At 42.8% G+C, this 13,230-nt stretch overlaps 1 protein-coding gene across 6 annotated transcripts in view; it reads left to right on the plus strand.

Moving 5' to 3' along the window:
• The window catches only part of MCOLN2 (mucolipin TRP cation channel 2), a 57,588-nt gene that overhangs the window by 43,028 nt on the left and 1,330 nt on the right, over positions 1-13,230 (plus strand). For all 6 annotated transcript variants that reach the window (XM_056530161.1, XM_056530158.1, XM_056530160.1 and 3 more), the window contains exons 11-13: positions 1,714-1,836; positions 8,878-9,084; positions 10,914-11,044. In XM_056530161.1, the coding sequence (XP_056386136.1) occupies positions 1,714-1,836; positions 8,878-9,084; positions 10,914-11,044 (461 nt within the window). The remainder of the gene's footprint in view (positions 1-1,713; positions 1,837-8,877; positions 9,085-10,913; positions 11,045-13,230) is intronic.

Consider the following 13,230-nt stretch of genomic DNA (forward strand, 5'->3'; position numbering starts at 1 on the left):
ATAAAAATGATTTTAGATAAAAATAAAAAAACACAAGCAAAACAAAACAACTTTATTAGGCCATGTTTACATGGCTGAATTTCCAAAGCGGAATCCGCCGGAAAAATTGAATTCCCATTAATTATAATGGGATTCTCCTGCACTTTGCATGCGGTGGGATTTCTGCAGCAGAAACATCTGCCGCTGAAATCCTGATCTCGGCATCCGCAGATAACATGAACAGGTTCTTTGTTTCTGCACATACTCTCGGAAATGCATTGCTGTCTATTGAGATGGCGCATTTCTGAGCGGTCCTAGCACTGGCGGAACATGCACATGTGCAGAATCTCTAACCGTATTTTCCGGACGGACATTTTGCACATTTCCCACTGTGTGAGCATAGCAGAGAGCACTGTGGTCAGACTGGAATGAACAACACAACTTCCTTTGGAGCATACAGCAGCTGTTCGCGAATAAAATTCGAATTGCGAATATTCGCGAGCAACACTACTGATAAGTACTGGAAGGATTAAGATTATTAAATAGACGTCATTTACTAATCTGTTTAAGTTTTTGTGACATTTTTCCCCCCCACCAGAGTACTTTAACATGTGCCCTACTTGATGCGGAGAGTCTAAGGCAGTGTTTTCCAACCAGTGTGCCTCCAGCTGTTGCAAAACTACATCTCGTAGCATGCTAGAAGTTGTAGCTTTGCAAGAGCTGGGAGCACACTGGTTGGAAAATAGTGTTGAGCGGCATAGGCCATATTCGAATTCGCGCATATTCGCGAATATATGGACGAATAGTCGTCATATTCGCGGATATGCGCGTTTATTTTCGCATATGCGAATATTCAAAGAATGCGAAAATTGCATATACTTAAACTAACGTAAGCGAAAATACGCATATGCGAATATTAGCATATGTAATATTTCGCATATGCGCATTTTCGAGCACCAGTCTCACACAGTAGTATTAGAGCCTTCTTACACCACATAAGCTGGAAGCAGAGAGGGATGATCACTGTGATGTTTACTGTGAACAAAAAAAAAAAACAAGAAAAAAACAAAACGAATATTCGTAATTATGAATATATAGCGCTATATTCGCGAATTCGCGAATATTCGCGCTACATATTCGTAATTACGAATATTCTCTTTTTTTTTTTTTTACACATCACTAGTGTTGAGCAGCATAGGCCATATTCGAATTCGCGAATATATGGATGAATATTCGCCATATATTCGCGAATACTCGCATATTCGTTATATTCTCGTTTTATTTTCACGTATGCGAAAATTCACATATTCGAAAATTAACATATGTGGAAATTCGTATATGCGAAAATAGCATGTTAATTTTCGTATATGCGAATACCAACATATGTTAATTTTCGTATATGAGAATTTCCGTATACGCGAAAATAAAACGAGGATATAACGAATATGCGAATAACCGCGTATATATGACGAATATTCGTCCATATATTCGCGAATATTCGCGAATTCGAATATGGCCTATGCCGCTCAACACTAATCATTATTTACGACCAATGGGGTTCCGCTGCATTATCAGATACAGTTTGGAGCAAGAATGGTGTTGCTGCTAGTGGGAAAAAAAATAAAATAAAAATTCTACATTGAAAATGGAAGGAAACTCAGATTTTCGCTCCTTTTTTTTCCTTTTTTTCCTGAGCCCATCATAATATGCATACAAAATGCTTCTTTCTTCTAGGTGCTGATATTGACCATGCAGGCATCATTTCCCAAAGTGTTAAGATTTTGCTGCTGCGCAGGAATGATTTACCTCGGATATACTTTCTGTGGTTGGATAGTGCTTGGTCCTTACCATGAAAAGGTACGATCACATGAACTGTTAGATTTACTCATATGTTCAGATCCATATTATTGGCAATAGGGGGCAGTAGATGATGCTGGTGGATTACAAATACCATCGGGCCAAAAGAGACATTTAGAGAAAAAAAAAAGTCAAGATTTTTTTTCTTATTATTTTCTGAAATTAGAAATGCTCTTTAAAAGGTTTATCCAGGAATAGAAAAATAGAGATTTCTTTAAAAAAAACAGCTTCCCGTCTGTCCCCAGGTTGGGTGCGGTATTACAACTTGGCTTCATTCACTTCAATGGAAATGAGCAGCAGAACCACACCCCACCTGGAGACAGACGGGGAATGGTTGTTGAAGAAATTAGCTCTGTTTTTTTCTATTCCTGGATAACCCCTTTAAAGCATTACTCTAAGGTCAGGTTCACATCATGGAATCTCTGGTTGGAATTTCCGCCAGAGATCCAAAGGGCGGGGTTAGGACAGAGTGGCCTGTACTGCCCATGGACGGCAAAGCATTTCTGAGTGGATCCGCCGAAAGAATGTGTGTGTATATGTGAACATCCTTTCTCCGAATTGACTCAGAAATACATTGCCGTCTATGGGCAGTGCAGTCCACTCGGTTCAAGCGCCCTCCTAGGGATCTCCGGCAGAAGTTCCAAACGGAAATTCCATGTTGTGAACCTGGCCTAATGTGTGTGTGTGTGTGTGTTTTTGTAACATATTTTATATAGTAACAATTTATAAAGTAACAAAGGTACAATTGTGTAAAAAGGAAAGTACACCATACAAATACAGTGACCCCTCCACCTACGATGGCCCCGACATACGATAATTTCAACATACGATGGCCTCTCAGCTTTTTAATGTCGGGGCCATCGCATAAACAGCTATCCGGCAGCGCAGACTGCTTCAGCTGCTACCGGATAGCCGTTTACGGTGCCCTGTGTGGTCCGCTGACGATCACTTACCTGTCCTTGGGGCTCCGGCGCGTCCTCCTCTGGATCCCCTGCATCGTCGTCATCACGTCGCTGCGCAGGCTGTCCTGCCATCCAATAGGAGCGGCGTGCGTAGCGACGTGATGGTGGCGACGGAGAGCGCAGATGCTGGGGAAGCAGAGGCCTTACCGGAGCGTAGGGGACGCAGCGACGAGCCCGGAGCGGCGGGGACAGGTGAGTACAACTTCCTCTAACAGTGGTCTACAACCTGCAGACCTCCAGATGTTGCAAAACTACAACACCCAGCATGCCCGGACAGCCAACGGCTGTCCGGGCATGCTGGGTGTTGTAGTTTTGCAACATCTGGAGGTCCGCAGGTTGTAGACCACTGTCCTATACTTTACATTGCACGGATCCCTCAACATACGATGGTTTCAACAAACGATGGTCCGTTTGGAATGGATTACCATCATATGTTGAGGGACCACTAGTGTTGAGCGGCATAGGCCATATTCGAATTCGCGATATTTCGCGAATATATGGACGAATATTCGTCATATATTCGTTAAATTCGCATATTCCTAATATTCGCGTTGTATTTTCGCATGTGCGAAAATTAGCATATATAAAAACTATCATAAATGGAAATTCGCACATGCGAACATTAGCATATGCTAATTTTCGCACATGCGAAAATTCACACGCCAGTCTCACACAGTAGCATTAGAGCCTTCTTTACACCACACAAGCTGGAAGCAGAGAGGGATGATCACTGTGATGTGTACTGTGAAAAAACTAAAAAAAAAACTAAAAAAATATACGAATATTCGTAATTACGAATATATAGTGCTATATTCGCGAATTTGCGAATATGCGATATTCACGAATAAAATTTGCATTGCGAATTTTCGCGAGCAACACTAGGGACCACTGTATAGTCAACAAGTATATATGACAGTCCAAGGTGAGTAAATCATACCGGCAAGTCACAAAAAGGTTTTCGGATTCATCACCAATTTACGTTTACCATAACTCACAGCTGGTGCTAGTTTCGATGTACAGAACAGATTATAACAAACCAAAGTTTAACCAATTTACTATGGCACTGCAGTAGTGTTGAGCGGCATAGGCCATATTCGAATTCGCGAATATTCGCGAATATATGGACGAATATTCGTCATATATTCGCGAATATTCACATATTTCTCGGTTTGTTTTCGCATATGCGAACATTCGTGCATGCGAAAATTAACATGCTAATTTTCGTATATGCGAATTTCCGCACGCCAGTCTCACACAGTAGTATTACAGCCTTCTTTACACCACACAAGCTTGAAGCAGAGAGGGATGATCACTGTGATGGGTACTGTGAAAAAAAAAAAAATAATAAAAAAAAAAATAATAAAAAAAAAAACGAATATTCGTAATTACGAATATATAGCGCTATATTCGCGAATTCGCGAATATGCGATATTCGCGAATAACATTCGAATTGCGAATATTCGTGAGCAACACTACTCTGCAGGTATAAAGTGAATACGAGTCTGCCATACGAGTTGTATTGTGTAGTCAAGGATAGTGATCTTAGGGGTTTTAGAATTGAACGTTGTGGTGTTTGCTCTAAATCCAGACATCCCACCTGGAGAACAAAATCAATATCTCTCTATCTTGTGGTGTTAATATTTTAAACTCCTTCCAGCAATAAGAGTTGTGTCCGTAAATTATTTCTTTAATAGGTGGAACGGAATCTTAATTCCATCGCTTGACTTTACTCTGTTTTACCATAATTAAGGTATGAAAATTAATGTCTTGTGATGGCAGGAGCATGATTCAATACAAAAGGGGTACTCCGCCCCTAGACATCTTATCTTCTATACCAGTGGTCTTCAACCTGCGGACCTCCAGATGTTGCAAAACTACAACTCCCAGCATGCCCGGACAGCCGTTGGCTGTCCGGGCATGCTGGGAGTTGTAGTTTTGCAACATCTGGAGGTCCGCAGGTTGAAGACCACTGCTCTATACAAAGGATAAGGGAATAAGATGTCTGATTGCGGGGATGCAGCCGCTGGGACTCTCTGATCTCCCGTCCATCTACATGAATGCATGATACAAAGCTGTGGCCAACACACGCCGCTCCATGAATCTATATGGGAGAGCTGGATATACAGTGTTCGGGTAGCTCTGTGCATCACCTGCTGATAGGGGATATGTTTTTTTGATACCAGATTACTACTTTACGTAGTAAGGAGCCATTTAATTAAAGGAGTAGTGCAGTGAAATAGAACTTATCCCCTATCCAAAGAATAGGGGATAAGTTATAGACCGCAGGGGGGCCGAAACTGGGCCCCGACAGTCTTCCGGAATCGCCCCTTCCATGTATTTCTATGGGATACATGAAGGGGGGCGTGTTGACACCCCCCCACTTCCTGCAGACTGCTGGGGCCCCGTTGCGGAGATCGCAGGGGGTCCCAGCGGTCTGAGACACCCCCCCACCCCGATCAATAACTTATCCCCTATCGTTTGCATAAGTTATATTTCACTAAAGTCTCCTTTAAATTGGAGTTAGAAATGTATGGATCTCTGAATGCAGCAATGAGGGAAAAAAAAAAAAAAAGAGTAAGCTGAATAATGGGGGAAACAACCCCTCCATTTATTAAAGGGAGTCATCCATTAAGTATAGGCTCTCAATGTTAAAATGCTCAGAAAATGACTCCTTCTTATCTTGGTGCATTAAAATGAAATGGTGAAACCATTAAATTGCCACAGTATTAGCGCTGTCATAATGTACAGACCTCAAGCAACCTTTGCTTTTAATCCCTGAAAATGTCTATAAAGGGTTAAACTGCCCACCATAATGGGAACCTTGTGGGTTAATGTATTCACGTAAGATGCATTCCCCGCACAGCAGTAAATAATGTAGTAATATAGTGAAGCACATCTCCTGTCCATTAGAGCTGTAATTAATGTCAATCTGCACGTGCAGCGTCTAAACGGCAGGATATAGATCTCCATTTCCGCCACCAATTTGGCGCATAGATGATCACTATAAGCTGATACTTTAGAGATATTACAAGGGATTATAATTGCTAATTATTTCAGTTAAGGAACCAAAGGGACCGGCGTCTTCAACCTTGGTGTAGTAACAAAAGACAAGTCTGTATTGCAAACAGAAAATACGATGGGATGTGAGGCAGTCAGTAAGTTGCCTAAATACCATCCACGTAGATCTAGTCAACATCTGAACCAATACATTTTAGGTGAAGGTGACCCTGACTCACCGTCATCATCTTCTGTTTCTATGCCACAGGTAGTTTCTTCCTGCAGCCACTAGAGGCCGGCAGTGTCCCTACCTTTGGGGCATCCATAGGCAACGTCACTGCAGGCAGGTGTTCATTCTAGGACAATTGCGGCGATGCTAATCCATAGGTGCGTCCTGTTGCCATTTACACCTCCAGAATACTGGCACGTCCTCTCGGCACTCAAGTTGGTAGCCACTGGTGGACCACAAAAAAATATATAGGACCGGATGTTTTCCACTCCTGCTTTACATGTATCGGGAGTAGAGATGAGCGAACTTACAGTAAATTCGATTCGTCACGAACTTCTCGGCTCGGCAGTTGATGACTTATTCTGCCCAAATTAGTTCAGCTTTCAGGTGCTCCCGTGGGCTGGAAAAGGTGGATACAGTCCTAGGAGACTCTTTCCTAGGACTGTATCCACCTTTTCCAGCCCACCGGAGCACCGGAAAGCTGAACTAATTTATGCAGGAAAAGTCAGCAACCGCCGAGCCGAGAAGTTCGTGACGAATCGAATTTACTGTAAGTTCGCTCATCTCTAATCGGGAGAGACCTGTCAAAAAAAATAAAAAATAAAAAAAATAAACAGCAGAGGCCGGAGCGGTCAGGCTCCCTTTTAAAATTTAAATACATTTCAGTGTATCCACCTTCTGCCCCACCATTGCTGAGTAGTGTTGCTCGCGAATATCGCATATTCACGAATATAGCACTATATATTCGTAATGACGAATATTCATTTTATTTATTTTTATCACAGTGATCATCCCTCTCTGCTTCCAGCTTGTGTGGTGTAAAGAAGGCTCTAATACTACTGTGTGAGACTGGCGATCGAAGTTTCGCATATGGGGAAATTAGCATATGCAAATTTTCGCATATGCTAATTTTCACACATGTGAATTTTTTATTGCCGCAAATGTTTGCATATGCACATTTCCGCATGTGCAAATTTTCACACAAAGAATTTTAGTTTACACAATTTTTTGCCTATGTGAATTTTCGCATATGCGAACAATATAACGCAAATATTTACGGATATTTGTCCATATATTCGCGAAAAGCGCGAATTCAAATATGGCCTATGCTGCTGAATAGTGTTGCTCGCGAATATCGCATATTCGCGAATATAGCACTATATATTCGTAATTACGAATATTCGTACACATCACAGTGATCATCCCTCTCTGCTTCCAGCTTGTGTGGTGTAAACAAGGCTCTAATACTACTGTGTGAGATTGATGTGCGAATTTTCGCATAGGCGAAAATCTGTATATGCTAATTTTTGCATATGCGAATTTGCTATGCTAATGTTTACATGTTAATTTTCGCATACACGAAAATAAATGAGCATATTACGGCTATGCGAATATGCGCGAATATATGACGAATATTCGCCCATATATTCGCGAATATTCGCAAATTCGAATATGGCCTATGCCGCTCAACACTACAGTGCTGAACACTATTTTTTACAGCATACAAATTTTTTACAGCATACAACACTTATTTTTAACAGCATACAAATTTACTCAGGTCTCTGGTTTGTCCAGGTTGCAGTGCATTGAGACATTACATCACTAGTCAGGTGTGCAAAGGCAGCCTCTCCTGCTTCAATAGGTGGAGTGACCGCTGGGTGCGAGAGAAATCCTTCTGCAATTGTATTTTTGGAAAAGCTGTAGGCACCCTGGTTAGAAAACATTGGTCTTTTGAATGGTATGCAGCTCATTTTTGTTTCAATGGGTAATGTGGCTGATGTGTGGGAGGGAGAAAAGTGACCTCTCCCTTACAAACAAGGAACCTTGGGATTTGTAATTTGAGGGAATGAACTTCAACAGGAAATACCCAGTTCCCAAAAAAGATACCCGCAGCGTTATGGTAATCTCACAACATAACCATTCAGTCCCAAGACAAGCGCAGATCCTTCCTAAGCATGTCCATTGCTGTCTGGCAGGTACATACTAAAATCACTTTATGGTGGAGAACCCCTTAAAGGGAATCAGTCAGATGGGTGTGAACTTGATTTTAATGATGGGAGTGACTATAGAGTGGGCAGGTTTATACTCTCCGGTTGTGTATTAAACAGACGCGTCCCTAAATGTACAATACTTACACCCCCTGACTGTATAATCCCGCCCATCACCCGATAGTCACTCCTATTAAAAAAATGTTAGTTCACGCCCATCTGACTGATTCCCTGAATTCGGTTCATAGTCAGACAAACTATAAACCCTCATATCTCGGGAATAGAAGGGCGTATCAAGAAACTGTAAAAAGGTGAGTGATCAGGGCGCCCTAAGTTATTTTAAGACCTCTTTAAAAATGTCCCATAATATAGAATTTAAAGGGGTTATCCAGGAAAAAACTTTTTTTTATATATCAACTGGCTCCAGAAAGTTAAACAGATTTGTAAATTACTTCTATTAAAAAATCTTAATCCTTTCAGTACTTATGAGCTTCTGAAGTTGAGTTGTTCTTTTGTCTAAGTGCTCTCTGATGACACGTGTCTCGGGAACCGCCCAGTTTAGAAGCAAATCCCCATAGCAAACCTCTTCTAAACTGGGTGGTTCCTGAGACACTTAGACAGAAAAGAACAACTCAACTTCAGAAGCTCATAAGTACTGAAAGGATTAAGATTTTTTAATAGAAGTAATTTACAAATCTGTTTAACTTTCTGGAGCCAGTTGATATTTAAAAAAAGTTTTTTTCCTGGATAACCTCTTTAAATGTTGTGAGATAGGTCTATGAACTCCTTACCTGTTGTGAATTTCTTTAGATCCTAATATAGGAGAAGAGTAAACTTTTACAGAGCTCTGACTTATTTGTTACAGTTCGAGGATCTGAACACCGTGGCTGAATGTCTCTTTTCCTTGGTCAACGGAGATGACATGTTTGCCACTTTTGCGCAAATCCAACAGAAGAGCACCCTGGTGTGGCTGTTCAGCAGACTGTACCTATATTCCTTCATGAGTCTGTTTATCTACATGATTCTAAGCCTGTTTATTGCACTTATAACGGACTCCTATGAAACCATTAAGGTGAGTTTATCAAATGGTCAAACATATATATTCAGATGCTTTGTAGAGAACAAAAGGTTTTAGATCTAAACTTCATTACAGCTGGGGGCGCTGTTGCATAAGATTCTATTAGTGTTAACAGTGGTGAAAAACGGTACTGCAGCCAATTCTAAGTCTTAAAGGGGTTCTCCACTGCCTTAACCTACTTTTGGCAGTTAGTTAGTTCTGTGGTTATATGTTGTTATGGCTTTTTTTCATGTCGCTAACGGTTCTGTATGTGGTGTTTTACTTACCTTTTTTCCAGACCCGGAAGCTGGTTTCTTCATTTGCTTCCTGCCTTGCCTCGACCACTTTTTTTCTTTTCTTCCGCCGCCATCTTGCCATCGGGACGTCACCGTGGAGGGTGGTGTGTTGGAGGCCGGCCTGCCCCTCGCTCCGTACGTGCCCGCCTCCCGCGCAACGGAATTCTCTGTCGTCATCAGTGCGCACCCTCCTTACTTTCAGCTTCTTCTAAGCTGAATGCGGATTGGGCTGCTTTTGGCGAATCGGATGCCGTGATGGGCGCATGCGCAGTTGGCCCTCGCTCCGGAGGATCATCTGCTTATGTGCCATAGTGATGTCAGCATCGGGCCTGACGACGCGCTGGAGGATTGTTAACCTTAACCTGGCCAGAGGTGAGTCCCGGAGCGCTGGACTGCTCCTGAAGGTTTGCTATGGCAGTGTTTCCCAAGCAGGGGGCCTCCAGCTGTTGCGAAACTACAACTCCCAGCAAGCCCAGACAGCCTTCGGGTGTCTGGGCATGCTGGGAGTTGTAGTTTTGCAACAGCTGGAGGCACCCTGCTTGGGAAACACTGCCATAGCAAACCTTCAGAGCGGAGCGAGGGGCAGGCCGGCCTCCAACACACCACCCTCCACGGTGACGTCCCGATGGCAAGATGGCGGCAGAAGAAAAGAAGAAAAGTGGTCGAGGCAAGGCAGGAAGCAAATGAAGAAACCAGCTTCCGGGTCTGGAAGAAAGGTAAGTAAAACACTAGAGATGAGCGAACTTACAGTAAATTCCATTCGTCACGAACTTCTCGGCTCGGCAGTTGATGACTTTTCCTGCATAAATTAGTTCAGCTTTCAGGTGCTCCGGTGGGCTGGAAAAGGTGGATACAGTCCGAGACTCTTTCCTAGGACTGTATCCACCTTTTCCAGCCCACCGGAGCACCTGAAGGCTGAACTAATTTATGCAGGAAAAGTCATCAACTGCCGAGCCGAGAAGTTCGTGACGAATCGAATTTACTGTAAGTTCGCTCATCTCTATAAAACACCACATACAGAACCGTTAGCAACATGAAAACAAGCCATAATAACATATAGCCACAGAACTAACGAACTGCCAAAAGTGGGTTAAGGCAGTGGGGAACCCCTTTAAGATGAGATCTAGAACACTGTTTTCCAAAAAGTGTGTCTCCAGCTGTTGCAAAACTACAACTCCCAGCATGCCCGGACAGCCGAAGGCTGTCCGGGCATGCTGGGAGTTGTAGTTTTGCACCAGCTGGAAAGACAATTGGGGAGATTGATCAAAACCCTTCAAGAGGAAAAGTTGCCCATAGCAACCAATCAGATCGCTTCTTTCATTTTTACCAAGGCCTCTGCAAAGTGAAAGAAGCCATCTGATTGGTTGCTATGGGCAACTGGGCAACTTTTCCTCTGGACGGGTTTTGATAACTGTGTTTGAATGTTTGGAAAACTGATCTACAGCAATTTATCCTAGAAAAAATGGCATGTAATGTAGAACGTTTATTTACTTATAATAGATTATTTTCACTTGCTTTGTTTTACTCATATTGGACTTTTTTCCGTAGAACTACCAGCAAAATGGTTTCCCGGCAACAGACCTTAATGAATTTTTAAATGGTGGCGATGTCCTGTTTGAAATGCAGACCTGTGAAAAAAGACCTGCGAAGTGCGTTCCTATGATCTGCTGCTGTCTGAGGTGAATTTCATATCTTTTGTGCAGACTCCCAGATTAGGGATAGAGAAGGATCGAGCATGTTGTATTTTACCTGGTCAGCCTTTATGTTTTCGGGGAAATAAGCCACCGCTAGAACTGTCTGACTGTAGCTTACCCCCCCTCCCCTCCTTATTCTGAACACATGAATGTTTGGCCAAGCCAACCATGCATGTGTATGGAAGGATTGGGAGACCTAGCTGTCGGCTATTGAATAGTAATGAGCAGCAGGGGCCATATTCGAATTCATAATATTTCGCAAATAAATATATATGGATGAATATTCGTCTTATGTTCGCGAAATTCGCATATTCACGATGTTCGTTCCCTTTTTTTTTTCCATGCAAAAATTCGTAATGAATTACGCATAGTGCGCATGGGCGATTATATCTTTCACCTAAGAGAAGGGAGGGATCAGTGTCCCCCAGAAGTGCCGATATTCGCAAATATTTGCATATTCGCATATACGAAATATTCGCGCTCCACACCGACTCGCACAGTAAATAATACTGGAGCCTTCTTTGGACCACAAGATGGAAGCCGGGAGGGATGATCACTTTTTAGATTTTACACAGTACACATCATTGTTGTGAAGTGTACTGTGAAGAAGAAAAAAAAACGATTATATAGCGCTTTATTCTAAATATTCGCAAAATCACGAAGTGCCGATATGTGCGGTAAAAATTAGCATTTCGAATATTCGCACTCAACACTACTATTGAAGGTGTACTGGCACCTTCTAAGGGGTTACCAGCTTTTATAAACATAAGTGTCCTCTGGAGCGAAAATGAAGTGTGGTGACGGGGTGGTGCAGGTGATCGTGTCGGGTATGTTGGTGTTAACCCTCAATTGTCGTGACGCCAGGGTGAGGTTTCCTCAATGTAATAGTCCTACCGCCAAACGAGAGGGGGAAATAACGGAATGTCCACAGCAGATTTTCTGAAGTAAACTTGAAGCAACTTTACTGCATATCTTATGCAACGGCATGTAACACAACAGTCTTTTACGAGTGAACCGGGATACAGGTTCCTCACAGGTTTGCTGGGACTCCGGACCAATGAGTTTTGATTGCTAGCCCCTGTGCTACTATTTTTAGGAGATTTGAGTTTCTAGTAGTTACACAGGATTCCGTAATTTGAGCTTGAGTAACGCACAGGGCTCAAGTCCTGCAGGAACGCGTGGGAACTAAGTTCCTGCACTTTTTCCACAGCAGGAACACCATTCCCATTAGCAGTAGTTCTGCAGGACCGGCCCTTCAGTGGAAATCTTGGGTGAGTTCCTGCACTTTTTTCCCCAGAACTTGACCCTCTGGTAACGCACGTTTAGTGGCTGCAGATTCTTAGGCTTTGGGCCTAGCTTGAATTGATGATTTGTGCTGAGATGTGCTTCTCTGATAATCCAGAACTAAGAGAGAGAATCTAGTGGCAGCAGCCCCTTATATATTAAGGGGAGGGGCAAAGCTCATTGGTCAGCAGAACCTGTCAGTTATGAACCCAGTGAACTTTGGGTATCACATGACCCAAAGGTCCTTGAACCATAATACAATTAATTAAAAGCACGTGACTAGAGATGAGAGAACTTACAGTAAATTCGATTCGTCACGAACTTCTCGGCTCGGCAGTTGATGACTTTTCCTGCATAAATTAGTTCAGCCTTCAGGTGCTCCCATGGGCTGGGAAAGGTGGATACAGTCCTAGGAAAGAGTCTCCTAGGACTGTATCCACCTTTTCCAGCCCATGGGAGCACCTGAAAGCTGAACTAATTTATGCAGGAAAAGTTAGCAACCGCCGAGCCGAGAAGTTCGTGACAAATCTAATTTACTGTAAGTTTGCTCATCTCTACATGTGACCTCTAAGGTCCTATACAGAGGTATTCCTATATAACATATTAAATATATATTTATTTGTACATTAAATAACATTTACATGAGGCGACTAGGGGTTAGTCCTAAGGGAGAGCCCTATTGTCATGGAGAGACTCTGGCTGCGAGGACTCTAGACAAAGGGACAGTACCAGGTCCTGTTCCGGGACACCACAGAAGCAAGAAATGTTCCCATCCATGGGACAGTTCACAATCATCCTGCATCTCAGTCTGGACGCCGGATGATTGTACTCGCCGCACTGGCACACACAGGGGAACACATCTTGCTGCGTTCCTCCGTCTGGCGATC

The sequence above is a fragment of the Hyla sarda genome, chromosome 7, assembly GCF_029499605.1.
Source record: "Hyla sarda isolate aHylSar1 chromosome 7, aHylSar1.hap1, whole genome shotgun sequence".
Classification (NCBI taxonomy): Eukaryota; Metazoa; Chordata; class Amphibia; order Anura; family Hylidae; genus Hyla; species Hyla sarda.